At 37.7% G+C, this 26,229-nt stretch overlaps 1 protein-coding gene and 3 non-coding genes across 7 annotated transcripts; all 4 read left to right on the top strand.

Moving 5' to 3' along the window:
• Positions 1-88: 88 nt before the first annotated feature.
• Positions 89-25,299, top strand: ncapd2 (non-SMC condensin I complex, subunit D2). 4 transcript variants are annotated; one of them, XM_038284534.1, is made up of 32 exons: positions 89-231; positions 614-733; positions 1,240-1,315; positions 1,390-1,448; positions 1,539-1,714; positions 2,188-2,333; positions 2,661-2,788; positions 2,903-3,026; positions 3,116-3,263; positions 4,684-4,881; positions 5,207-5,341; positions 5,428-5,515; positions 6,248-6,440; positions 6,539-6,657; positions 8,008-8,205; positions 8,314-8,488; positions 11,008-11,092; positions 11,233-11,369; positions 12,664-12,796; positions 13,528-13,603; positions 13,696-13,911; positions 14,045-14,205; positions 18,872-18,980; positions 19,092-19,215; positions 19,923-20,078; positions 22,309-22,486; positions 22,570-22,664; positions 23,033-23,113; positions 23,696-23,879; positions 23,958-24,123; positions 24,240-24,359; positions 25,069-25,299. In XM_038284534.1, the coding sequence occupies exons 2-32, from the start codon at positions 616-618 to the stop codon at positions 25,149-25,151; spliced, it is 4,185 nt and encodes a 1,394-aa protein (XP_038140462.1). In that variant the 5' UTR covers positions 89-231; positions 614-615; the 3' UTR covers positions 25,152-25,299. The 4 variants fall into 4 exon arrangements, with proteins under 4 accessions (XP_038140462.1, XP_038140460.1, XP_038140461.1 ...); XM_038284532.1 differs by having other exon boundaries at positions 18,869-18,980; XM_038284533.1 differs by having other exon boundaries at positions 110-186; positions 18,869-18,980.
• On the top strand, positions 1,769-2,089 carry LOC119783188. Its single transcript, XR_005280760.1, has one exon. It is a non-coding gene; the product is annotated as a small nucleolar RNA U85 (small nucleolar RNA).
• On the top strand, positions 4,295-4,599 carry LOC119783189. Its single transcript, XR_005280761.1, has one exon. It is a non-coding gene; the product is annotated as a small nucleolar RNA U85 (small nucleolar RNA).
• LOC119783190 lies at positions 5,592-5,878 on the top strand. Its single transcript, XR_005280762.1, has one exon. It is a non-coding gene; the product is annotated as a small nucleolar RNA U85 (small nucleolar RNA).
• Positions 25,300-26,229: the final 930 nt, after the last annotated feature.

Raw genomic sequence — 26,229 nt, 5'->3', positions numbered from 1 at the left:
TTTTTCACGGCAATCACTTCGCGCTGCACTGTGTGTAGTTGACCAGTAGGTGGCGGTGTGTATTCAGGATTCATATACGCCGGGATGGCGTCATAGTTTCATTTCTTTGGCGCGCGGTCGCAGTAAATTTGAAAAGCTACTTACAGAAACCGTTTACGGAGGCTTTGTGAACAGGACGCAGAAACAGTGGGTTACTTTTAATATTAGGACCGAAGTTGCTCCTTAACGCCGGTAATGTATCTGATTTGACCTTGTGAAACCTGTAGAACCGAGTTTTCTGATATTTTTTCCACTTGGAAAATATTGTAGACTAGCGGGTTTATAGCGAACAGTTAGCTTATTAGCTTCGGTAGCATTGGTAGCTTGTTGCACTGACAACAGCATATTGTTACTGTTGAGGGTACATGACTACATTTTACTTTGTATTTAATTTACTTGAAAGCATTTCCTATATTTCTTACCAGTGCTGATAGTTTAACTTCTACACTTAGTATTTCACATATTTTGACCTGTTTGCTACGTTGTTAGTTGTAAATCTTTTTTTTTTTTTTTTTTTGCTTGTGACTTGGCTAAGGTTTTGATAAACTTAATATGAGCTGTCTTTGTCTCGCAGAGATGTCGTGGGACTTTTTAGTACCTGTGTGTGTTGGAGATCTGGTTAAAACGGGAGGTATAAACCAGTATGTGGTTAGAGATGTGGTTCCAGCAAAACAACTACCATCCCACCTTACTAGTAAGTGGTAGTTTTTTGTGCTCTTGTTTGATTTTCTGTTCTTAGATGCCATACTCTCTTAATCATTGTGATCACAGTTAAATGATTAGTTCTGACAACCAAATAGTTCTGGTTCCTTCGTTACTTTCTCTTTACAGATGCAGGAGAAAAGAAATACGATTCCATATATTTGCCCTATTCCCTAGAAAATACTTTGTCTAGAGCCATTTGTATTACCGTTTAGAAGAGCTATGATGTATCTTGTTTGCAGTATAAATGAGGGAAAAGATAAATAGAAAATTCTTAAATACTCTTTAATTGCTTCTGATATTTTGACCTCTAAACAATTAACATAAAGGTAGCATATACATTTTAATATATATTTTTAATGAGTCATTTTTATCTACTTTTAACATTTTATTCTCCATTCCTGTTTTTATTTTTAGATGATTATTTTTTTACATTTATGCTTTCATCTTTTAAATATTCTAAATATAAAAGTAAAATTTTTTTCATTTTTACCTTAGAATTCAAGGCGGCCCTTAGGAGCCAGGGGCCATCATGTATATTGGAACATTTTGACACAGGCTACAGTGTGCTACAGTAAGTCTTCTTATTTTTCTAATTATTTCTAACAATAACTGAGGTACAAAGCTTAGTCTCTCTTTTGTTTGTAGGCATTTTAATTCGTTGGAACTCGGGTTAAAAGAGGATACCCTGGAATTGCTTATTCAAGGTTAGATTTTTACATGCACATGAATTAAACATGCTTAAAAATTGACATTCTCGTCGTGATTTACTTATTTTTAACTGGTTTCTCTTTCAGTGGTTAATGGCCTGGCTGTGTCCCTGCCTTCAGTTCTCAACTCCACATCCTTCTCAGCTGCAGAGCGCAAGGAAAAACTAAATGCTGTTAAAATGAGTGTCTTCCTGCTTTGTAAACTCACCGAGAGTCTTGAAAGTCTCTCCTATAGACAGAATATCATCACAGCTCCTGGAAAGGTGAAGTTATCAGTGGCTTAGATAAATGTTTTTAATTTTTCTGCATGTGAAAATATCCTGTGATGAGACGTTGGCATTATTTATGATCTGGTCAGACCTAGAAACTGTGGCTTTTAATCAGATGTTTGGTGGGTAATCTTGGTAGTGTGATTGAGTTTTATTACACTGCTGTAAGGGCTCACCTATATTAAATCTGCCACCTTCTACCACCTCTATCCCATGGTGAGACATTTTGTGGGATTTGTAGAAGATGTCAAAACACTGTGTGTGGTTTCTTGTTTGTTGTGTGAATGTTTTTGTATCAGCTGGTAAAAAGCTATTGTCTCTACAGTTGGTTTGACAGATATGAACTTCATCTTTGGTAATCTGAGGATATATATTGAATGGTGTGTTGATATGCTGTTTTATCTCCCAGTTTTTAGGTGTTTAACTTATTTTGAATTTAAAGACTTTGCTTTCTTTGTGTACAACAGGGCAGTAAAAAAGGTAAAGGTAGTAAAGAAGGCCTGCTGCAGTGGGATTCTGAAAGAGAAAGTGTGCTGCAGGCTCTGGTCCAGCTCCTTCAGCTGGATATCCGCTCTCTTTGGAGCCTTTCCCTTGTGGAGGAGGAATTTATCAGGTATTTTGCTCTTAGTTTAGCTCTGGGCTAAGCACAAGTACTTATTTACCTTAGTAGCATATTTTTTGCCTCTTTGTGTCCTTATCAATAACCACAAAGGAATTTATATCTAGGATCAATTTGGAACTGTCAAGTTGCTTTTTGTTATGTGTACGTTGTCCAAAAGTAAATAGTTCACACAAGTCGTTTGTTCCTAGTGTCTAGTAGGTGTTTCTCTTTGATATTTTTTTTCTTAATAATTTTTCCTAATTTCTTTGATTGTTTTTATTTTTTTGTTAACACAGAAGATAAACGCAAATGATTAACTATGTCTTGAATTCCTCCCAGCTGTGTGACCTGTTGCTTCTACAAGTTACTGGAGAACCCAACTATCAGTCACGTCAAGAACAAACCCACAAGAGATAATATAACTCACCTTCTTGGGGTACTGATCTCCAAATACAACCACCTCTTAGGTTTGTGTCCAACTGTATGGATTCTTGTGAATGCAGTTTATAAACACAACAGTTTGCTTTTATTTTTTATATTCTATTTTTTCTATTAAACCTTTCCTTATCTAAATTCTTCAGGTGCCAGTGTGAAAGTCATTCAGATGCTGCAACACTTTGAGCAGCTGTCCTCTGTGTTTGCACAAGCTGTGTCTGTGTGGAGCACAGAGTATGGAGTCCGAGCAGTTATTGGAGAAGTGATCAGGTCTGTAGATTCTTGTGAAGCTTATGATCTCCAATTTAATTAAAATGTTTAATAAATGTTTTTTTTTCTTCTTTTTTTTTTCCTTTCAGGGAAATCGGTCAGAAGTCAAGCGAAGAGCTTGCCCGAGAGGGTTCAGGTGTCAAAGCATTTTCCTCTTTTCTCTCAGAACTCAGTGGCCTTGTACCTGCATTAATGATACCCAACATTAGTGTCCTCATCACCCACCTGGAAGGAGAGGTTTGTATTGGGAACAAAGCTCTTTACTTAGCTTCATCTTAAATGAGATTCTCACAGTATGATAACCTTGTTTAAAAACACTATGAAATCACATTGGCACAAAAAATTAAAATGGTGATCCAACAGTTTTCATTTAAAATTAAAATGCAACAATTATTCCTACTTATTTTTATTTTAATACAGATATTTTAAGTTAAGATATGAACTAAAGATGCAGTTAACAATCCAATATTAGTCAATCAAGGTACAAGTTCTAGTAGAGCATGAAATGAGCTGCATAACACTTCCTTGGTTTATAGTTTTAAGTGTATTACCTTGATCACAATGATGGTGGCAATTCTTTATTTTCCCACAATATCAGAGTTACTCAAGGCCAGAAATGGACCTTCCCAGAATATCTAAATTGTTTTACTTTGGTAAGCAGATGTTGCCTTCTTTTAGGAGATCGACAGGGATTTTTCTTTGCTCCATGCTGCTGGAGAAAATACTGGTCACTGACACTTTCTGCCTTCCCATGGAAATAAGTTTAAACCACAAGAATATTGGGAAATCATAATGTACGTAGTACCAGTAACAGGCCGTGACGGTTTTTTAACTGGAAAATCATTCACATAAAAATGCTTTGATAAACTTAATAGGAGGATTCCAATGTAGCGTATGACATTTGCTCCCACATTTTCACCCAATGGGCTACATGATCTTTTTCAATATTTTCTGTCCCATCTGCGGAAGTCCAGAAGACTAGATAAGATATTCATGGATCATCAAAAATGATGTTGTTAGGGTAATAACATTTGATTTACTTTATTCAAATTAAAAGGTTTTAGCCACTATCAGAATAAAACATTTATCCTATCAAAGTGAAATGTTTTGTGCTCATTTATTTAAATTGTTTTGTACAGGCATATAAACTGACTATGTCCCTTCAACCTGAAATAATGGGAGAATATCTGATGATTTCTGTTTTAGCAGCCTCTGGCTCCTAAACAACCTGGCAGGGTTTTTGTTTGTTTTTTGTTTCATTCATGTTTGCCCAGTGATGAGAATAAGGCGAATATGAGCTCATTGAACGAGACTTGGGTTCTTCTTGCCTTTACTGGCAGGTAATCTTGGCAGTGCAGAGGAGGATTTCTGCTCTGCTGTAAGGGCCTGCCGACAGAGACCTAGCACAGCCAAAATTATTCCTCTACAGTTACTGTGGAGTAATTGCTTGGGCTGATGCTGACAGCGTGTGTGTGTGTGTGTTGTTTGTATGTGTGCAGAAGGCAAAAAAGTTTACCCAGCTCTCTTTGCCGTTCTGTGAGCCATGACTGTCGTCTTTGGTAATCTGAGGGCAAACTTTTGTATCCTTTTTTCATTGCTGTAGAAAAATAAGTGCTTTTAAAACAAATGAACAGCTTTATTTACATCTGTTTTTCAGAGCCACACAATGCGAGTTGCTGTGTGCGAGGTCCTGGGAGAAATCCTTGTACGAGTCCTATGTGGAGATGGGCTGGATGAGTCTGGCAGAGCCGACCGCGACCGCTTCTTTGACATATTGCAGGAGCATCTTCATGACGTCCACTCCCACGTCAGAGCACGTGTGCTCCAAGTCTTCACTCGAATTGTCAACAGCAAAGTACGCCTCTTTTTATATATTCCTTTAAGAGCTTGAAAGCATGATTGTGAAAATGATTACAATCTTGCTGTTCAACAAGGCTTCATGTTCGGTCTCCCCTTTTTCATTTTTTCCTTGCATGCTCTACTTTTGGTTGACATTAATTTTCTAACTTTAGCTTTGCTAACCTTACGCTGCCACCTTTGGATTATCTAACACTGTTTTTAAATTATATTTTAGATATTAATTATTTTATGGCAGATAGTTTTCTAGAGCTCAACTAGAAAAGACCCTGAAACATTATGAGAAGAAGATGACTAATAAAAGCATTTATTTTTTTATCCAGGCCCTGCCTCTGTGCCGGTACAGTGAGGTTATGGAGCTTGCTGTGGGGAGGTTAATGGACAAATCTATAAATGCAGTGAAGAGCGCCATCCAGCTGTTGGCAGCATTTATTGCACACAATCCCTACAGCTGCAAGGTAATATAGGCTAGTAGGATTTAGACTCGATGGAGGTGATTTCAATTCTTACAATAGCACAAAGCTTTTTTCCCCCTTTCTTCCAGCTGAGCAGTGCAGATCTGAAGAAACCACTGGAAAAAGAAACGGCAAAACTCAGAGAAATGAAAGAGAAACTGGAGGGAAAAGCACCTGGTAATCAAAGCCTCTGTGATTTTTCTTCAATTGCCTCTGCTGCTGTTAGATTTCTTTCATCATACATTTATTTTGTGCCCAGTGATGAAACCAAGGCGAATGTGAGTTCACTGAACGATGGTTGGCTTCTTATAGCCTTTGAATGGCAGGTAATCTTGGTAGTGCAGAGGAGGTTTTCTGCTCTGCTGTAAGGGCCTGCCGACAGTCTTGGCTCAATCCAAATTATTCCTTTAGAGTCACATTGGAGTAATCTCAGGAATAGAGCCTACATTGTGTGTGGGTGTGCTTCTGATGCAAGAACCCCATTTTGGTCCTTCTGCCGTTCACTGAGCCATGAGCTGTTTCTTTGAAAATCTGAGGGCTAATTCAGATTTCCTTAAAGTCAGCCCCCAATGAATGCTGAACAGACAAAATTCCAGTATTTTAACTCACTTAATAAGTTTTCTTTCCCCCAGAATTGCATTGGCTTTCCCCCAGAATTGCATTTCAAGATAAAAATAATAAATTAACTTTCACTCAATGCTGCTGTCTGACTCGAGATGTTGTAATTTTCATTTGACAGCTTAACATAAATACTTCAAATAACTAATTATAGACCACCAGTCTGCTTTGTTGCTCTTCTTAATCTTTCAACACATTGGCTTCTATTTTATTTTATTTTTTAGCTTTTACATGACTAGCTGTCAGTGAGTTATGCTAAATTTATGTATATATTCCCTTGCGTCTATGTAGTCCCAGTGATTAAGGCGTCTGAGCTGTGGGCTGCCATGGAGCCCGAGCTCCTTGTTGCTGTCAGGACAACCCTGGAGCCCACAAGTGAAGAAGAGGATGAGGAAGATGGTGATGTGGAGGAGGAAAAACCAGAGGATGATGACAGAGCAACTGCAGTGAAGATAGCTCAGTATCTCAGAGTCAACAAATACAGGTGATGTTAATCACCTGTCAAATGTGACTTTTAGTGTCATCGCTAAAGGATCAGCTCTGCACAATCCTATTTCAACATGTTTGCGTATCTCTCTGCAGGAATGCTGTCAAGCTTTGCCTAAAAGCTCATGATTGCTTCCCAGAATCAGAGCTGTTTGCCTCTCTGTCTGCAATCACCCCTGAACACTTGATGGACACACTAGGTTTAATTTTCAAAGGTAATAAGGTTACTAAGTAATGGTTACCCTGGAAATGTTCACATATTGACACTAGCTTTTGATCTTGGGTGAAGTTGAAGTATCTGCTGATGGCTTTTTTTTTTTGATAACTTTTTGTTCAGCATATCCATAAATCTTGTACAGACTCTTAGCATGATGCTGCCAAGGTTAAACAGTATAGAATACTTAATTTTGAAAGCCTCATGTTGACTCTACCAAATATACTATTGGTCCATCTTGCTAAATCTTGCATGTTGCTTCTTAAAATAAAACACTCAGCTTCTCCATGGAGACTGCTGCAAATATCTGTCAACCGTGACGATTTTAAACTAAGAGCTATTTTTTATCGTTTGTGCAGTTTTTTGGTCGTCCTTTGTGTAGCATGTAAGATGATTAGGTATGTTAAAGTCCCGTAAGTGATGGGAGGGAAACGACTTTTGTAAATTCTACCAGTAACTTCAAAAGGATTAGGCATATATCCATCTAGAAAACTGCTGAAAATAACTTTAATCCTATGGACCCTAGACTTTCTTATTAAAGTTTATTTGATAATTTAGCTGTGATTTTCACCCTGAAAGTGGCTTTTATGGATCTTTAAAGGCTCTTAAGTAAAATGTCTTAATGCTAATATATTTCTAAACGGATCACAAGTCTATATAATTATCTTTTCCTCATAGTGTTGAGATAAACATTTTAGTGTCACTTTCTCACTTACCAGGCCATATTTTATTAGCCTACATGACAGTATAATTTGCCGCAAGCCTCAGTCAGAGCCACACTTCTCTTCACACTTCACGCACCAACAGCTAATTTAATCTCAAAAAATACAAAGTTGTTCAAATTGACTCAAGTGTTTTTGATGATGCCTCAAATTACACATCAGAAAAGTGTTGATGGTGTGACGGTTCAATTACAAGGTCTCATTTATGTGGCCATAAACCTATTTTCTATGTAGCTATTGAGTAAAGTTAATGTCTTTTTCTTTTTACTGTAAAAAATCTAATTTTAAAAAGACTCCATCTATATGAAGATTTATCAGAGCTAGTCTGTTACACAATTAAGACGTGTTCACCCTTCACTTATGCTCCACTTAATCAAAACCTGAATGTATCTCCACTTAAAGTCAATTTGAGATATAATTTCCTGGTGATTTTATGATGATGGCAAATAAATTACTAAGTTTGTTTTGCTCCAAAATGCCCTATAATAATTTGCTGTTCAGATATGATTTGAAAAGGTAACCTTACTGTATGGTTATAGCTTCAGAATCTGCTCAGTTTGAATAAGGTTTTGTATTGAGCTTACACGGTTTGCTCATCGGTTAATTTACCTCTGGTTTTTGCCCCAAAGGTTCGGAAGATGCTACAGAAGTCAGCCAGAATTTACCACCAACCCCACAAAAAGAAGGAGATAAAGAGGGGGAAGAAGGGGAGCTGAAGAAGCAAGAAATGCTGGTGCAGTACTTGAAAGATACGGAAACGTTTTCTTTGCAAGTGGAAAGAGCAATATCAGTCATCAACAACATGCTGTACTGGAAAACCACTTCAGGTAGAAATGCATAACTTGGACATGTCATTTTAGCTTGGTGTAGACTCTGTTTACATAAAGTCTAATCATCAAATTTTTTTTCTTCCCTATATTTGTTTTTGTTTGAAGTCGTCCAAGAGGCAGTGCAGTTTTGTGTTACAGTCCATGAGTTCAGTGTTGCCAACTCTATCGGTGGAGTGAGGAAGATGTTGCCTTTGGTGTGGTCAATGGATGCTGCCATTAAAGATGCTGTCGTCCAGGCCTACAAGCGTCTGTATCTCAACCCACAAGGAGACACAATAAGGTATGTAGTTCACCTGATTTATTTATAATTCTGTTCAAAAGGTTTGATTCAAAATATACACATAGTATATTTTCTCAACAGAAGTTGATTTTAGGGATACCTCTTTAGACTTTGCAGATCTTTGTTGTTCTTTCACATCTGCTTTCATGGTTTTACTTTTTTTTTCTTTGGTCCAGATTTTGAACTATAAAATAGTATGCACCTTAAAAAAATCTGCATTGCTTTTTCCTTTTTAGGTTTAATATGGGTTTTCTCAAATTCAGCTGAAAGCATTTGAACAAATTGTACCTCTGTAATGTTTGGCTTGTAACTTGGTATGTCATACTCTTGTTTAAAATAAGTTATTTTATTGTATTGTAAATCCCTTTATTGGTATCTGCATTTAACCCATCCCCTTGGGGAGCAGTGGGCTGCCATTGTGTGGCCCTGGGGAGTAGTGTGGGTAGTAGTTTTGCTCAGGAACACAAAGGCTGTGGTGATCGAACCGGGCGCTCTAACCCACTAGGCCAATGAGCTCCCCTCATTGTTGTATCACTTTTCAACTCAATCCATCTTTATTCAGCAGTATTCAAATAATAAAATGACTGTTATACAAGTAAAATGGTAATAAAAATTACAGTGAAGCTTGATGTGCATATTTATGCCAAATTGAGATATAGTTGGGTGCTTTAAAAAATGTCTGAAAGTCAGTATGACAGCAGAAAAGTCCAAACTAAAAGGAACAGTAAGGAATTTAAAAGATTAGTAGATGCAAAGAACCAGATTACAGTGCCTTGCAAAAGTATTTGCCCCCTTGAACTTAAAGACCCTTGGCCACATTTCATGCTTCAAACATAAAAATATAAAATTGTAATTGTCGAGAATCAACAAGTAAGATACAATCATTTAGTGGAACAAAATATATTGGACATTTTACCCTTTTTTTTTTATTATCAAACTGAAAAGAATTGGGTCTGCAAAATTAATCAGCCCCCTTGAGTTAATACGTTGTAGTTCCACCTTGTGCTGCGATTACAGCTGGAACTTGGGCTGTGCCTCTATCAGTTTTGCACATTAAGAGACTGACAATTTTGCCCATTCTTCCTTGGAAAACAGCTGTAGCTCAGTGAGGTTGGATGAGAGCGTTTGTTGCTTTTCAGACTCTCGATTGGACTCAGGTTTGGGCTTTGACTTGGCTATTCTAACACTAGGATATGTTTATTTGCAAACCATTCCATTGTAGATTTAGCTTTATGTTTTTTAACATTGTCTTTACGGAATATAATTCTCTGTCCCAGTCTCAGATTTTTTTTTTTTGCATACTCCAACAGCATTTACTTCCACAAAGCTCCTGTATTTGGCTCCATCCATCTTCACATCAGTTTTAACCATCTTCCCTGTCCCTGCTGCCACCACCCTGTCTGGCAGTGGGAATGCTGTGTTGCTTTTATGCCAAAAATAACGTTTTGCATTGTTGCCAAAAAATTCGATTTTTGGTTTCATCTGACCAGAGCACCTGCTTCCACATGTTCTGTGTCTCCCAGGAGATTTGTGGAAAACTTGGATATCTGTAAGAAATATCTATCTTCCATAAAGGTCAGATTTGTGGAGTATACCAATGATTGTTGTCCTATGAACAGAGTGTCCCACCTCAGCTGTAAATCTCTGCATTTCATCGAGAGGGATCATGGGCCTCTTTGCTGCATCTCTGATAATTCTTCTTGTGGTTTGAGCTGAAAGTTTAAATGGATGTCCGGTTCTTTGTAGATTTGCAGTGGTCTGATACTCTTTACATTTCAATATTATAATATGCAATAATATTATATCTTGCACAGAGCTCCTTGGAATGTTTAAAGGTTGGGAAATCTTTTTGTATCCAAATCCGGTCAAATCAGGTGTATTCTATTTATATTCATCAGTCATTTAGGACAACATTGGATCAATCAGAGATCCTGATTGAACTTCTGGATAGAGATTGCTGCACTGAAAATAAAGGTTCTTATTCATTTTGGACGCCCAACTCTCCAGTATTTTATTTATCACACAAATGTCATTGCACTTCATGATTGTGTCCTACTTGTTTTGAATCTTCAGAAAAAATTACAATTTTTTATCTTTATGTTTGAAGCCTGAAATATGGCAAAAGGTGTAAAAGTTCCTGGAGCCCCAATGCACATGCAAGGCACTTTAATCTGGCTTTACAAAGATATCACAATTAAACATTTGAATATTGTTGTATCCATTTTTAATCCTGTTGAGATATATCCCATGTGCTTCATATACCAATTAGCCTTTTCTATTTGGTATTTAGCTTTAACTCCGGTTTGCTTGGGTATTTCTAATAAGGATTACAGTAGCATTTTTCTCTGTTGGTCCCTGCTGGTTTCTACTTTAAGCAGAGCGTTATCCTTCATTGAAAGCAAGAGCAGCATGAAATTGCAACATTATGATGGCTGATGAATATTATGTTGCTTTCATACAAAAAGCCTTGGTTTTGTTTATTCTTTTAAGTAAAAAGTCCTGTCTGATCGTTTCAACAGAATGAAGGCCCAGACCCTTGTCGACAGTCTCTCTGAGCTGATAGTGGATGCATCTTTGGGTACCATCCAGTGTCTGGAGGAAATTGTGAGTAATTATTGGATTAAATGCCAGAAGGAAAAAAAAAAAACAAATATTTTGCATGATGATGTAAAATATCTAAAGATATGTTCATCTAGGATATAAAAACCTATATGGATCTATATTTGTGCTCTATGTCTCTGTAGGTGCAGGAGTTCTTTGGCAGTGACAGCAATCTCCAGTCCACCGTTATTCAGGTGTTATGGGAAAGATTTACTGGCAAAAGAGAAACCTCTGTGATCCAGAAGCGAGCTGCAGTGTTACTGCTGGGCATGGCAGCACGGTAAATTAAAAGCACTTTTAATCTCTTCTACCTTATTTTTTTTTGTTGTTGGAAGGAGAATTAAAAGTGCAGTTTTAATAATATTTTGCTTTGATATAAGAGGTTGTAATAACAAGTATTATAATAGGAGGGTTACATTTAATCAAATCTGTTTAGTGTGCTAAAAAATAAAGCGAATTCCCTGCACAGTGCATTTTATGTAAAAAAAAGATATTTAAAATGAACACAGTGCTCAAGGTTTTATTTTGATAATAATTCCCTTTGCTGCGAAGAAAATTGAAAGCAAAAATGCAAAGCTTGTAAGCAAACACTGACTTGCAGAGTATAGTTCAAGTTTGATTTGGAGATTGTAATGATTGCAGGTATTGTGGGAAAATCATCACACAAGAAGTTCTGCTGAAGCTGAAGTCTTGACTGGAGCCCTATTGCTTGTTTCTACAATTCGTGTGTGGTCGTGGTTTCTGCTCACTGATTTATCCTGAACGTGTGTGTCTGATAAACCTAAGCTTTCTGCAAATTTTTAAATAAAATGAAATGCCGAGAATATTATTTGTACCAGAATGAAAGCTTACAGGATCAGTATGTCAAAGAAAAAAATTAGGGTTTCCATTTCAGTAGCTCTTTAACTCAAATGTCAACTGTATCTTTAGATGACATTTTATCTGTTTGAATACCAGGCAATCATTTCCAGTGGTCTTGCATTTGACATGTTTAAATGTTGGGTGGAGGGAATAATGGGATAAGCAGGTTTGTGGTGAAATTACATGTAAAATCACGTTATTCCTGCTTGAATAACAGCACCCCTCTTTACATTTCAGTCCTGCCTCAGCTACTTGACATTCTGGAAATCCTCGTTAGTCAGAACAGAAGCCCAGCCTCTGGTCCTCTTCATTGTAATTGAAGTCACGACCACAAAACTAGGCTTTTTGCCAGGGCTTTTTTTTTTCATATATCTTTATGCATGTAAAATATAATTCTTTCCCTGTTCCATCTACCTCCAAGATTACTGTTGCTTTGGGGAAGAGTGAGCGAGAAAGTGAGAGAGTAGAGTATTTGCAGTCCACCCACACTGCCTCTTCTCCTCATTCTGTATCAGCAGCATTTCTAACCTATTAAACCTTCTGTGCTTCTTCTAACCCATCCTCCTACATGTCATATTTGGGCCCAGCCCAGAACTGGCAAAACCAGCACAGTAGCTGGGGTCAGGTTGGGCAATGTTGTCTGACTTTGCATAAATGTGTTGTTCTGAAATGCTTTTTTAATTATATCTATGCTTTGTATGAATCTCCATCAGGGCAGAGAGAGAAGTGGTGCTCAGTAACTTAGACACTCTTTGTTCTGTGGCTTTGGGAGAAAAAGTGACTGAAGACTTTCTTCTTGCAAGAGACACAGTGATCATGATTTGCAGCATTACTGATCATGTCAGGGTAAGTCTTTGTAAACCATTTCTGGCCGTAGACAATAATCTCAACACTTAAATGTCATCTTTTGACTATACCCCCCTTCCAAAGGAGCATTTCAAAGCAAATCTAAAGCTTTACTACGAGAACCATAAGTGTTAATCCTCTTTTCTAATTCTCCTGTTGTTGTTGTTTTTTTTATTTATTTATTTCCTGTAATGGACAAGCTCAATGTTTGACTTAATTGAAAACTGGAGGAGAGATTATCCATGGTTTTAACAGTTAAATGGATAATAAAATGTAGAAAGCATTTATATTTGATGCAACAACGCAATGAAGTGTTTGAAATTAGTCTGGACAAAAAAATAAAATTTGCCATCACTCTTTAAAAAAAGTTTTTTCTTTTTTTTTTTTTTTTCTTTTTTTTTTTTTCATTTTAATAGATATTGACTTTTTTTTTTCCACTGCTTTTATGATTTATAGGTTTGGACTTTTTACTGTCTAATAACAATTTTTAAAGGGTTAAATTCATCCAGGCTGATTTTTGTTTGCAAAAATATTTTGGGAAACATTTTTCTACCACCTTAGAGTTTCGCACAACAATAAATAGCACTGATTTTGTTCTATTACCTTGATACACTTTGAAAAAGTGTGATTTAGATTTAATTTTAAAGATAATCTTTAGGTCCAGTTTTTGGCTTCATAAACCAATAAATGCTCAAGTCAGTCATGTTATTGCTTTGTTTTCTGTCCTTTAGCAATCAAAAGGAGCTCCATTCAGACTCCCCCAGGACCACCAGCTGTTCACCTCCCTGACACGAGCTGTTGCTGAGGGTAAGAAATGTGCCCTTGGTTTAGTCTTTTAGCTCTACTTCTCATCACTTTTTCTTTTTCTAATCTTTCTGTCTTCACTATATTTTCTCAAGGTGTGGTGATGGAAGACCCATACTGGCAGAGTTTTATGGAACAGGCCGTCCGTCTCATCTACTTCCTGGCTGAATCCCCAGACCAGCTGTGCTCCAGACTCCTCCAGAGAAGCGCTCGACTCTTGCTTGATCAGATTGCTGAAGGCAGCGAAACCAACAAAGACGTTTGCCAAATCCCTGATGGATCTCAAGATTCCAGTGACCAAGAGGAGCAAGGTTAGTCCTGTTGAATTAGTTAAAAGTATTGGCATAAATGAATGTCTGAAAAATGCTGCAATACGTGTGTGCGTGCGCACTTTGTCAGTGCAGTCTCTATCACACATGGCCACATGGGTTTTCTCCCCTGCAGTGAACTGTGTGTGTCTGGCCCAGCTGCTGTCTCTCTGTGGATGCGTCGCTTTTTGGCAGGTGTCTCATCTTGAGCGTAGTGTGAGCGCTGAGCTGCGGAGGAGGAGAGGAGAGACCGAAGAGAGGGAGGAAAAGGAGAAAGGATCAGGCAGTAAAGCTAAGGTAATGAGCTCCTGTACAGGTGTTCAGCACCTGATGATGGAGCTCTTGGGGAAATAGGGACAACCAGACTAATTATGTTTCAGGACAAACTGCTCTCTGCCATGTTGTAAGGGTTGATGTATGCAAGTATCTTGTAATTTGTAATTAGTGTCATACCAGTTCTTTTATTGTTTTTGGTGGATTGTTTCCAATAAGATATATTTGGGTCACTAGTGGCCTTAATTTTGAAGTGAGCTGACCCAGCTCCTCTACAACCCCCAATAAAATATTTAAATTAATTCAAACACTTCACACCTCCCCTTTAATATTTGCTGCTTTTTAATTTCTTACATGGTAAATTTACTATCTGGGGAGTAGATTTGCACCTTGGCAACATACAACACTCTCAAAAGGTCTGAAGCAGCATGCTAAAATATCTTAGTTGATAAAGTCATACTTAAAGGTGCTAAAAAAAATCTGAATCGTAATGGTGGCCTATTTATTTATTTTTTTGTATGTTTATAAGTGTGCTCTTTTTCAAACCTGAGAAGCTATCTTTAATGAATTAATATGATTCATGGCAGAGTGCTACCGTTAGCAAACTTTACTTTCTTAACGCCCAGCTCTATTCCACCAAAAGGCGTATCCCAACAATCAGGGTCTCGCCTCCTTTGTGGTCAGTTCTTTTACCTATTGTGTAAAAGACCAAGAGAGTATGGTAAATAAATAATAGCAAACTGATAATGTTACAAGCTCTACATGAACATGAATTTAAAGACATTTTCTGAAGGATTTTATATGTAAAATACAAGGTTAAAACACCTTTTTTTTTTTTTTGGATAGGTCCTAAACTAAATACTCTCAAGGTCCTGTATATAACTATATTTCTGCTATATCCATCTATTTACATGGCACATTAAAAACAAGAACTTTAAATAAATGTATTTTTGTCTACTTATTACTGCAGCCATTAGTAAACTTGCTTCAGAAAAGTAAAGTTGGGTTAAAACTAGTTAAATTATTTGAGCTGACGTAGAAGACAATGATGAGCTTTAGCACCATAAAGCTTTATAAGTTAAGCATATCTGGTAATGTTCAGAAGACATGAATGTTTATCTACCTGTAAATTAGAATCCCACCTTATGAGTTTTTGTAACTTGATCCAAGTCACAAAAATAGGTCTTAGCTTATAGTTATTATGAAAGAGTCATTATTGCAGGGACCTTTTTGTTTTATAGATATATTTGTTTTGTTTAACTGAAAAAATCATCATAATATAGTTTAATAGATTGGAAATAGTAATCAGGTAAAATATTTATACAACTGCAGTTTATGGACTCCAAGCAGGGCTCCGTTTCACGAAGCGGGTTTACTGAACCTGAAATCAGGGAAATTCTTGACGTTTCGCAAAGGGATTTTATTCAACTTCTGTCACTGTAGTAACATTCTCCCCTGACCTAACCTGGTCAAGAGCAAGTTTTGTTTAGTAAACTCGTATGAATTTGAAGGTATTCCTGATATATGAAACCATTTTTTTCCTTGTCAAAATAACCATTTCAAACAAAATTATATTCTTCCTATCGAGAATAAACATTCTTGATGTCTATAAATTAACTATAGATCTTGATATTCCTATTGTTACTGGTCAGCATTTGTATTATTTTGACTATTAAGAAAGTATATCAGATATAATAAATATATATTCAGCCAAGCTGATAAATATCCAAACCGCCATTTAAAATGTGTAAACATTTCTAGGTTTATATAAATTAATTCTTACCAGTATAATTTTGTATTTTTACTTGCTGAAAATTCAGTTTCTGCTGAACCGACCCCAGGAGTATAAACAATCTCTGAATGTTTTATATGGGAAAGGTGGATAAACTAGATCTCTACTGTCATTTTAAGTAATTATATATATTTTTAAAAAGTTATCTGAAACTCTTTCAAGCAGCTGTGTGGTGAGACATCTGCAGGGTAGCTTGATAATGAGATTCATTTTAGTGAGAGACAGATAAGGTACGGCTCATAATTTCTTTTTTTTTTAAGCTGATTTAAAGAAAGTTTGGTCGATTATCCCTTGATTTTGTTCTTTGATGTATCAAATCTCTGCTTTGACTTCTGTACTTTTTGGTTAATGGAAGCCTAAAGCTGAGATTAATGGTTCCAAGTTACCTTTTTGTCTAATTCAAGCTTTATGTATACCCAGGAGAATCCTGTTGGTATTAAAAAGACTATTTTAATCCTTTTTTTTTTAAGATTCTGTATAGTACGCATGTATTTTTTTTTCTCTTTGAAAACGAACAAATGGAATTGGTACCGGTATATGCGTTTAACCTTTGCAAGTCGTGATGAAACTGAACAATTGGGCACATGCATGAGACAATGAGCCTTTATCCATAGCAGTGGGCAGCCAGAAGAAAACAATTGAACAATTCACTGCCGAGGCTCTTTAGCGATGAATAGAAGACTGTTTAAGCTCTCATTTTATCAACAATATAATTATGCGAAGTTCTAAACTAAGATTTAAAAGAAAAACATGAGTAATCCACAATACAATTTTCAGCCACATGACTGGTAGTACGTAGCATTTCTATTTTCCAGTCAGAGAAAACTTAATTTATGGAATTATTTTATAAGTCCTAATGATGCGCCGGTGAAGATCCTCAGTCATCCAGGTCATAGTGATGCCCAAAAAAAAAATAAAAATAAATCCCCTGGCCTTTGGCTCCAAGTTCCAAACTTGTCCTAACGGTATATAGCATATAGCATACCGTATTTTCACGACTATAAGGCGCACTTAAACGTCTTTTTTTTCCCTCAAAATGTGCGGTGCGCCCTTTGGTGCGGTGCGCCTTATGTGTGTTGTAACTGCGACTTTTGAGACCACCTCATTGAGGAGATGGTGAAAGAGTGGCTGAATGTAAGGAGACCAGGTGTGTTTTTTTTCCACTCATCACCATCGCTGTTAATATGTGACTCCATGCGTGCCCATCTCACAGCTGATGTGAAAAACATGGGGAAACAAATTAACGCTGTGCTCGCTGTTCAACCGCTCGACATCGGTGTGAACCGGACCCAGCAGGTGCAGCAGAAGCAGCGAGTTTACATGCAAAGTCAATGGTTGACGCGCGTATAGGTGCAGCAAAAAGCGCGTTTTGAGCAGCAGCCGCAGCGCCTCGGGAGCGTTTAAGTATCTGACGCACCGCCAACGCGCTGCTGCTGCTCGAGATGGAAAAATTGAAGTTTTGCTGCTGGACGCGCCGCATCAACCAATCAGAGAAGCTGATCTGGGAGCTGACAGCGAGACAGACACAGCGCTCTGATGACATTAACGCAAATGAAAAAGGCTGGAGAGGATGAAAGGCAGGTGTATGTGAGGAGACCAGGTGCTTTTTTCCACGCATCACCATCGCTGCGTGCCCATCTCACAGCCGATGTGGAAAAAAAAGGTGAATCAAATGGATGCTGTGCTCGCCGTTATCCCGGGGGTCTGACAAAGGAGCTTCAACCGCTCGACATCGGTGTGAAGCGACCGTTCAAAGTAAGGCTGCGAGCGGCGTGGGAGCGATGGATGACAGACGGAGACCACAGTTTCAGGATAAGTGGAAGGCAGCGCTGGGCAAGTTACGCCACCGTTTGCGGATGGATTGTAGATGGACTAACGTGTCTGCTGGCTCTGTTGTTCAAGCTTTTGCAAAAGCCGGCATTATTTCTGAGGAGCTGCGCTGCACGGAAAGTGACTGACAGCGAAGAATGGGAAACTGGCATGTCTGATTTAGCGCAGCTGTTTTATTCAGAAACAGAGGAGGATGACTTTGATGGGTTTGATTAATACTTTGTAATAAATACATGAATAAAGCACAAACATACTCAGTTTTGCTCCCGCTCTATTTTTCTACCTGAAAACTTAATTCAACAGCAGCCTGTGGGCGGGTCTCCTCCTCTTCACCGTGGCGGCTGGCAGGTGTTTTTTCATCTAAATAATCTAAATCTTGCAGCTATATTTGCTGTGATCAGTGGGAATAAAGTAGTTTTAATATGTTTTTAAGTGAGAAAGGCCACCTGAAAACTTAATTGCAGTCAGTTCATCCAGATTATCTATTTCTGTCGGAGGCGCTCAGACCCCCACATACCAGCGGTGCACCGACAGCAGAAATCCATTCAACAGCAGCCTCACCGCGGTGGCTGGCAGGTGTTTTTCATCTAAATAATTTAAACTGCAGGCACCAGGATACCGGCAATAAAAGCGAACATATTCCGTCGGCAGGTTTCAGGATTTTAAGTTAATTTAGGAGTGATCACAGCGCTGTGTCATCTGCGATATGTCTGTCTCACGGCCAGCTCGCAGGTTTGATTAATACTTCGTAATAAATACATGAATAAAGCACAGTCATACTCAGTTTTGGGCCCGCTGTATTTTTAAAATACGCAGTAGAGGTATTTAAAGGTAGTAGAGGACATGTACCTGTATATAAAAAATGCGCCTTTTAGTACGGTGCGCCTTATGGTCATGAAAATACGGTATTACATAATTTTATTAGTGTAAATGATCAAATTGATACCAGTAGCTGGTGCAGCACTGGCCCTGATCTAAAGAAAAGGCTAAAGATTTTAAGTTTATCATTTTTACTGTCAGCATGAGCTTTATAAGCCTCTACCATTTTTATTTTCCTTAATTCAGCAGGCAGCCAATGAAAGTGCCATGGAAGAGGAGCTGGGTTTAATTGGTGCCTCTGCTGAAGACACTGAAGCAGAACTCATCAGAAAAATCTGTGAGACGGAATTATTGGCTGGTAAATTAAAAACTCCTCAGTGTTTGGTTTTTCTTGCCTTTTTTCTGCTTGCATGTTTCTAGCTGTTTACAGTAACTTCATATAACATAAAATGTTTCTTGATCTGTTTAGAGGAGAACCTCCTGAGTGCGTTCCTTCCTCTTCTGGTAAAAGTCTGCAGTTCCCCAGGGCGCTATTCCCACCCTCAGCTCAACACTGCTGCCTGCTTGGCACTGTCTCAGTACATGATGATCAGGTATAAAAGAGGCTAAATGAATATTCACTCATTTTTGCACCATTGTCTTAACCTTGTGAAGGAGGAATGCAATACTGAGGGTACAGTGATTCTGAAAAGCTGGTAATAAGTTAAACTTATCTTCAAATATCTATTTTGAAGACATTTAAATGGTTGATTATCATGACTGCTAAAGGAGAGAACTACCCTTGAAATGTGTTTTATTAATGTAGAAAAAGGCTTCCTTGCACCTTTATGAGGTCAAAGTACAGCTACATTTAACATTGGATGCTTTTTGGCATTTGAAACAGTCCCACTTGGCTGTACTTTCTTTCCTCCTGCTAACAGTCTGCTGCAGTTCAACTCTGAATTTTTAATGTCACGCTAAACTAACCTGGTTTTACTGAGATTGGAAAACAGGTTGCAATTCCATCCATTAACAAAACTGCTCAGATTGAGTAGGTGTACCCAGGGCCATAGCAGAACAAGGTAATTTTTAAAAGTTAGTCTTTAAAAATATTAACATTTTCTTAGAAGCAGAGTTCATGATTTTCATTCTGTAAGTCACATTGAACAAAAGTAACAGAAGTAAACCATTAAAATATGGGGTCATATCCAGATTAGTTAAATTTTAAAAAGATAAAATACTTATAGCTCAAATCATTGAGATATATCTGTACCTCTGTTGATATGTTCAGTGTTACTACTCTCTCCCACCATCATTTCAGCCCATCAGTGTGTGAAGACAACATCCGCCTCATGTTTACGGTGCTGGAGCGATCTACTCTTCCCGTCGTTCGCGCCAACACCATTGTAGCATTGGGAGACCTAACGGTCAGATTCCCAAATATTTTGGAGCCCTGGACACAAAATCTTTATGCAAGGTAGGCTTCTGTTTGGTATTCATCTTTATGCAACTGTCTTCGAAGCATTAAAAAAAATTATCTTTTTAAAAGTTTGTTTGATCAAAGATCACAAGAAAATGTTTCCACTATGGATGGGTCATTTGAGTGGGTGTGCAGTTTATTTATTATTATTTTTTTTATTCTTGCAGCCACCCACTACCACACATCCTTGTACGCACCGGCCTTTATCCGTATCCCATAAACACAGTATTCAATGTTTCTCTCAGCCATTGGACTGTTACCTCTGTCAGATTGCTCCATTGAGCCGAATGATTGGAAAAGTTAACTTTTTTTGTACAGATAGTAGCTTTGAGATTGTCTATATGTTGTCAAAAACTTTGTTGTAATATATGCTTATATGGTTGCCATAACAACTGGATATTCCGTAAGAGATAAAAAAAAAAAAGGGGGGGGGGATAAAAAAAAAATTATTACCAGGCAGGAGCCTGGGCAGAGCCTCAGGCCACATCAGGATCGGCCACTATAGGACAACAAACGGCTTAATTATTACTGTTGAAAATTGCGACTAGAGGCGATGACCAGTAGGTTGTAATTATATGGTGCAGCTGAACAAGCGAGCAGAAATAATTTTGGACGAAGTCACACATTCAAAGGTTTGTGTTTTGTACGTACCTTGCATTTAAAAAGCTCTTTACCAGCTGTCTTCTTCTTTTTTTATTTATTTCCACAGCTAACTGAGCCTGAAGTTGCTCTGTTTTATGAAGTGCAGTTTTAATTATGATGGTAGATGATGTTCACATTGGGGGAGTTGGGACATGAAGAACATTTTCTTTTATAATGCGTCACTGCCCTCATAGTGTTTTCCACAAGATAAGCATTTCATAGTATTCCTAATTGTCTCCCACACAGCAACACCTCCACCGCTCTTAAGGCTGCTGCCCTGGCGCCTCCTGATAAGCGCATTAAGAATTAATTACCCTGTTCATTTCAGTTGTAAGCCTCTGCATTGGCATGAGGAAGTGGCATGTACAAGTGTGTGATCCTCTGCCAGGAGTCCTGCTCTTTGGTGCAAATGAGAAATGGAAAATTAGTTGCTTTTGTTCTTTGGTTTTCTGGTGAGGCTAAGGCTGAACTGGTGTCAGACTCTCTCTCTCTCTCTCTCTCTCTCTCTCTCTGTCTCTCTCTCTGTCTCTCTCTCTCTGTCTGTCTCTCTGTCTCTCTCTCTGTCTCTCTCTCTCTCTGTCTGTCTCTCTGTCTGTCTCTCTCTCTGTCTCTCTCTCTCAGGGTCATTGGGTGGGTGGGGCGCCACACTTCATTGGTCGGCCGCCACTGGTCAGGTCTCAAAATAAAAATATGCAACTACTTGCTCTATATATTTTGGACTTTTATACAAAATAATTTTAGAGTTCTACCAAACACGGTCTTCCTTAAACGCAGTCCTGCACAATAGGCCATAAACAAGTGAGTTTATTTTATTATCTCCCGGGGGGAAAAAAATTGTTAAAGATGTGTGTTCAAGATCCACTAACTGCCAGTGTGCAAAAGCTTAAAAATTCCCTGTTTTGTACTGGTGTCCCAGATTACATAAATTAAAGTGATTTATGTCCATTTTATGTCTGTTAACAAATTTCTAAAATTGAATGTGGGCGGTTTTATCTTTGCAGCAGAACAACCTATAGTATAGACAGTACTTCTTTCTGTAGTTTCTTTTATTTTTTATTACTTTGTACATTTAAGACTTTCTGGTGCAGCTGAAACCAAGGTTATAGAATTTAAAGTTGAAAATGAAAGCCTTAAAGTTTCCCAATAAAAGAGGTTTAGGTTTTGTTGGTACTAGAACCCATAGGTAATATGTATGTAGTATGTATATAAACAAATTCTTTTGAAGAATAAGAGCATAAATATGCTAGCATTTGCTATAGTGCTCCAGATAAAAGCATCTTAAGCAGGAAAATTGAGTCTGTTGAAGGCTGTGTGTGTCCAATCAGATGTATCCTAAAGAACTTAATGCAGAAAGGAATGGAACAAAATATCTAATTTCCAAAAAAGACATTAGTGCAGTGTTCAGAAAAAATTTTTTTTTTTGTGCTTTACAGTTTTCAAGCATTTAGGTTAATCATACGGATATCCTTATCTGGAGAAAGAAATTACCTCGTTTGCCTTTTCTTTGAACCAAAAAGGTAAAGAACTCTCAGGTTATTAACTTGTCCCCCCCTCACCCCCACCCTTCCTCTACATCATGTTTCAGGTTGAGTGATGAGGTACCGTCTGTGAGACAGACAGCTGTGACTGTTCTTACTCAGTTGGTGCTTAAGGATGTGCTAAAGGTCAAAGGCCATGTCAGTGAGGTTGCTGTGCTTCTAATTGACCCAGAGCCGCACATTGCCAACCTTGCCCTGAACTTCTTCAATGAGCTGGCTACTAAGGTGAACACATAGAGACCGGCCTAGAATCTATTGTTCAAACGGAAGACTTTGAATAGTTTTAATGACTTTGTGTCCCCCATAAGGATAACGCCATCTACAACCTGCTGCCAGACATCATCAGTCGCCTGTCAGATCCAGAGAGAGGAATGAGCTCGGAGGACTTTAACACAATCATGAAGTAAGAGGAACAAAGTCTTTATCTGTTTGCGTCATTGCATAACCAAAGTTTTCATTCCTTTGTTTTCCCACATTGCAGGAACAAATTTTTATGTGAAAGAGCAAAATATAGAATGCCCTTATTTTGGCATTTTAATTTCTTCTCTTTTTAGTCAGTTTTAACAAAGAACCATTTCTTTTGTGGTCTGTCACCATAAATTCATAAACATGCAAAGGCTTTTTGTTATGTTCCAATAGATATGAATACTTATCCAAAACTCTGTCTACAGAATAGGATACTAAGCTATTATAATTCTGAGAGCTTTTGGTAGATGCAATGTAAGCTTTTAAAGGGGACTGTAAAGTTGTTTCGTTTTCTGGTATTTTCAGACAATTGTTCTCCTACATCACTAAAGAGAGGCAAACTGAGTCTTTGGTGGAGAAGCTCTGTCAGCGTTTCAGGACTGCAAAGTAAGTAAATTGTACCTCATTTTCCCACATTCTCCTCAAAAACCGCATGTTTTGTTTAACTTTTTTTTTTTTTTTTTTCTCTTACTAGTTTCACTCCTAATTTCCAAGCCTGTCTTGCAGTGTTTTATTGTGTGTGGCGTGGGGGTGGATGTGTTTGTAATTAGTGGGTGGATTTTTACTCTTAGAGTGACAATTAAATCAAGTTCACAGTTCGCTTCACCAGTTATGTACACTGACATCTTCCTAATCATTGCTTTTGTCATGGAAACAGACATGTGTGTAGTTGGAGAGAGTAGATGCAATGACTGGGCTGGCCAGGCTTTAGTCTCTGAGTCATATTTTATCCATACGCAGAGCTCAAAGGAAGGACACTGATATTATATAATGGAAAACTGAATTTAGACATAAGGTTCCTGGAAATGAGATTTGGTCCAAATGTCGGAGCAATGACATGTTTATCAGAAATGAGCTTTTTGTTGTTTTTTTTCTTTGTCAGTCAAGAATTACTGTGCATTATGTTGTTACTAATCGGGTTTAGTTTCTAATCCCTCAAACCCTCATTTCATGCTCTTGTCTCTGCAGAACAGAGCGTCAGTGGTGCGACGTGGCCACTTCCTTGTCCTTGCTCTCGATGTGCGAGCGGGGCTTTAAGAGGCTGCAGGAATGTTGGGAGTGTTACAGCGACAAGCTAACCGAACCTGGGGTCTACCAGCCTCTGCTCTCCATCACAGCCAAGCTTCGGCGTTGGGCTAAACTTCAGTTTAAGGTGTTTTCCTGTAATTTTTCTCCCCCATGAGAAGCGGGTTATCTTTATTCATGTGGTAATAACAAAAATCTTAATTAGGCCCAGATAGATGACTTTGAGAAGCGGCTGACAGCGGTTCACACTCGGGGCTTAGAGAATGTAGAAAGTCCTGAGATGGATGAGAACCAAAAGGAAGGAGGATCAGCTGAGAAGACCAGCACTCGTACACCTCTGCCCACCAAAGGCCGACAGAAATCAAGAAGAGGTTAGAATTCACTGCCTGATTCTGAAGCCTTATGAATGTTGTTATAAACATGTGTGTGTGTATATATACAATAACTGTCTTTGACTAAAGAACCGGTTGTTTATTTTTTTCTCAAGGTCAAACAAAGCCCTCGGTCTCCAGTCACAGTGATGACAGCTTTGCAACTCCTCGAAAATCCCGCAAGTCAAAGAAACCTGTAATCACATTCAGCAGTGATGAAGAAGAGGATGAGGAAGGTGAGACCAATAGGTTTTTATTTCTTTTCAGTATACATTTTAAAAATGATTTCTTTGATATCTCTTCAACTGCCATGTTTTGTAATCTGCATTTCAGTTTGAATTAATTTCTAGTTTCAGTCTAATAACAGTTTTACCACTAAACACCATAAAGGAAAAGGGAAAACAATACTTTACATCAAAAGAATCAGATACGGTGCTATTAAACCTTTTTTTTTTTTTTTTTTTTTTTCGATAAACAACTAATTCATTAATCTGATTTCTTGTGGCACCTAATTAACCAAGTTTCTGAGCTCAATTAATTACCTGACAAAGTTGTTTTGTTTACTGTTGATTTTAATTGGTACTGTGGATAATATTTGATTATAACAAGTTAGCAATATCCCTCAGATGCATAAAACTTGAGCCAAGGGCATCACGGTGTTCATCCAAAAAATACAAACTTGCAGACAGAGATCAGCTTGGCAATAAAATTGTATGTAATTATGATTCTACCTGTATTAATGCTAATAATTGAGATATATCGTAATTAAATTTCCTCTTACCAATCTTAAAAATGGACGTACAACTAGACTATTTAACAGCATCATTTTCATCTGAAATGATTAGAAGATGCTGCATTTCTTCTTTTAGTGTTTTTTTCTTAAATTCAGATTAAACACACTGACTGAAGAAATGACTGACCTCACTAATCCTGATCTTCCTGCAGATGCAGTAATGGCTGAGTGTGAGACCCCCAAAGTGACGACTCCCATCTCACGCACATCCCGTCGAGCTCGCATCCGAAACTGATTTCTTCTTTTTAATCCTTTTTTCTCTTCTATTTCACATCTTTGTAAATATTGATGTCCTTTTGCTTCCTCATAACTTTTAATGTCGTAAGATGCATCTTATATTTTAGAGCTGCTTTTTTAATAAACCTGCGGGTTATTTTACCTTTGAGGGTTCCTGTCTCACTTTTGTCTCTACACAGTACACAGGCTGATTTCTATAATGTGAACAATCAGTATTTTAGAGCTCAGTTTCAAAGTTGCAGAGAATTATCATCAAACTGCTATGTTGAGATGACAAAGTTAAAAAGTTTTCGCCAGCTTTTTAGAGTAACTCTGATTCTCTTCTTCCATGCTGTTGTGAATAACTGTTATATTAAATTCCCAGCCTGCAGGGAATTCATATTTTCTGATACTTTAAGATGTTTATTGCCCTCCCTGGTAGGGGTGGTAAATATCTTATTTAATCAGATATTTTTTGGGCTGTTATATATTGTTTATGAAGATGTGCCCTACTACTTGTGTGTTAGAACAATAAATGAAAGGTTGATTCGAGGTCAAATCATGGTCAAACAGTCAATTCTGCACATACATGGAATAAATTCACCACAACTTTTGTTCAAAATATAACAGTTTATTTTAAAAAAAAATAATTCAGCTCTAAGTCAAACATATTTCAGATAAAATCTCTTGACTAAAACTAGTGAAACTAAACTACTATGTACAAAGAGGAAGGGGAAACATGGTTGAAAGCCATATTATAGTTTAAGATGGATTTTGTGTTTGATAAAAGTTTATCTAAGAATGTGGGATGTGATCAAATTAGCTTTTGACAAATTTAGAGCGATTGGAATATTTAATCCAATTCAAAAAGCCTTTATTGTCATTATATTTTGCAACGGATACAATGAGATTAGGGACTTCCATATCAGCTACCGTGAAATAAATAAAAAAAATAAAAATATATTAAAAGGAAATGTAAACAGTACTGGCACAGATTGTGTGTTTGTGGGGGGGGGTAGTGCAAAACAGCTGTAAAGTGACCGACAGTGCAGGTCGGAGTTGAGGGGGGGCAATGGCTTGGGGAATAATGCAAACCA

This window comes from Cyprinodon tularosa, unplaced genomic scaffold (genome assembly GCF_016077235.1).
Source record: "Cyprinodon tularosa strain WSP-4 unplaced genomic scaffold, ASM1607723v1 ctg2, whole genome shotgun sequence".
Lineage (NCBI taxonomy): Eukaryota > Metazoa > Chordata > Actinopteri > Cyprinodontiformes > Cyprinodontidae > Cyprinodon > Cyprinodon tularosa.
This window is presented reverse-complemented; position numbering and strand designations above follow the sequence as displayed.

What these genes read in the sequence shown, in the direction of transcription:
- ncapd2 (XM_038284532.1), top strand. Translation starts at nt 616, where the DNA reads ATGTCGTGGGACTTTTTAGTACCTGTGTGTGTTGGAGATCTGGTTAAA. An exon ending in TCTCAGTACATGATGATCAG is followed by an intron (nt 19,216 to 19,922) that starts GTATAAAAGAGG and finishes CCATCATTTCAG; the next exon opens with CCCATCAGTGTGTGAAGACA. An exon ending in GACTTTAACACAATCATGAA is followed by an intron (nt 22,665 to 23,032) that starts GTAAGAGGAACA and finishes TGGTATTTTCAG; the next exon opens with ACAATTGTTCTCCTACATCA.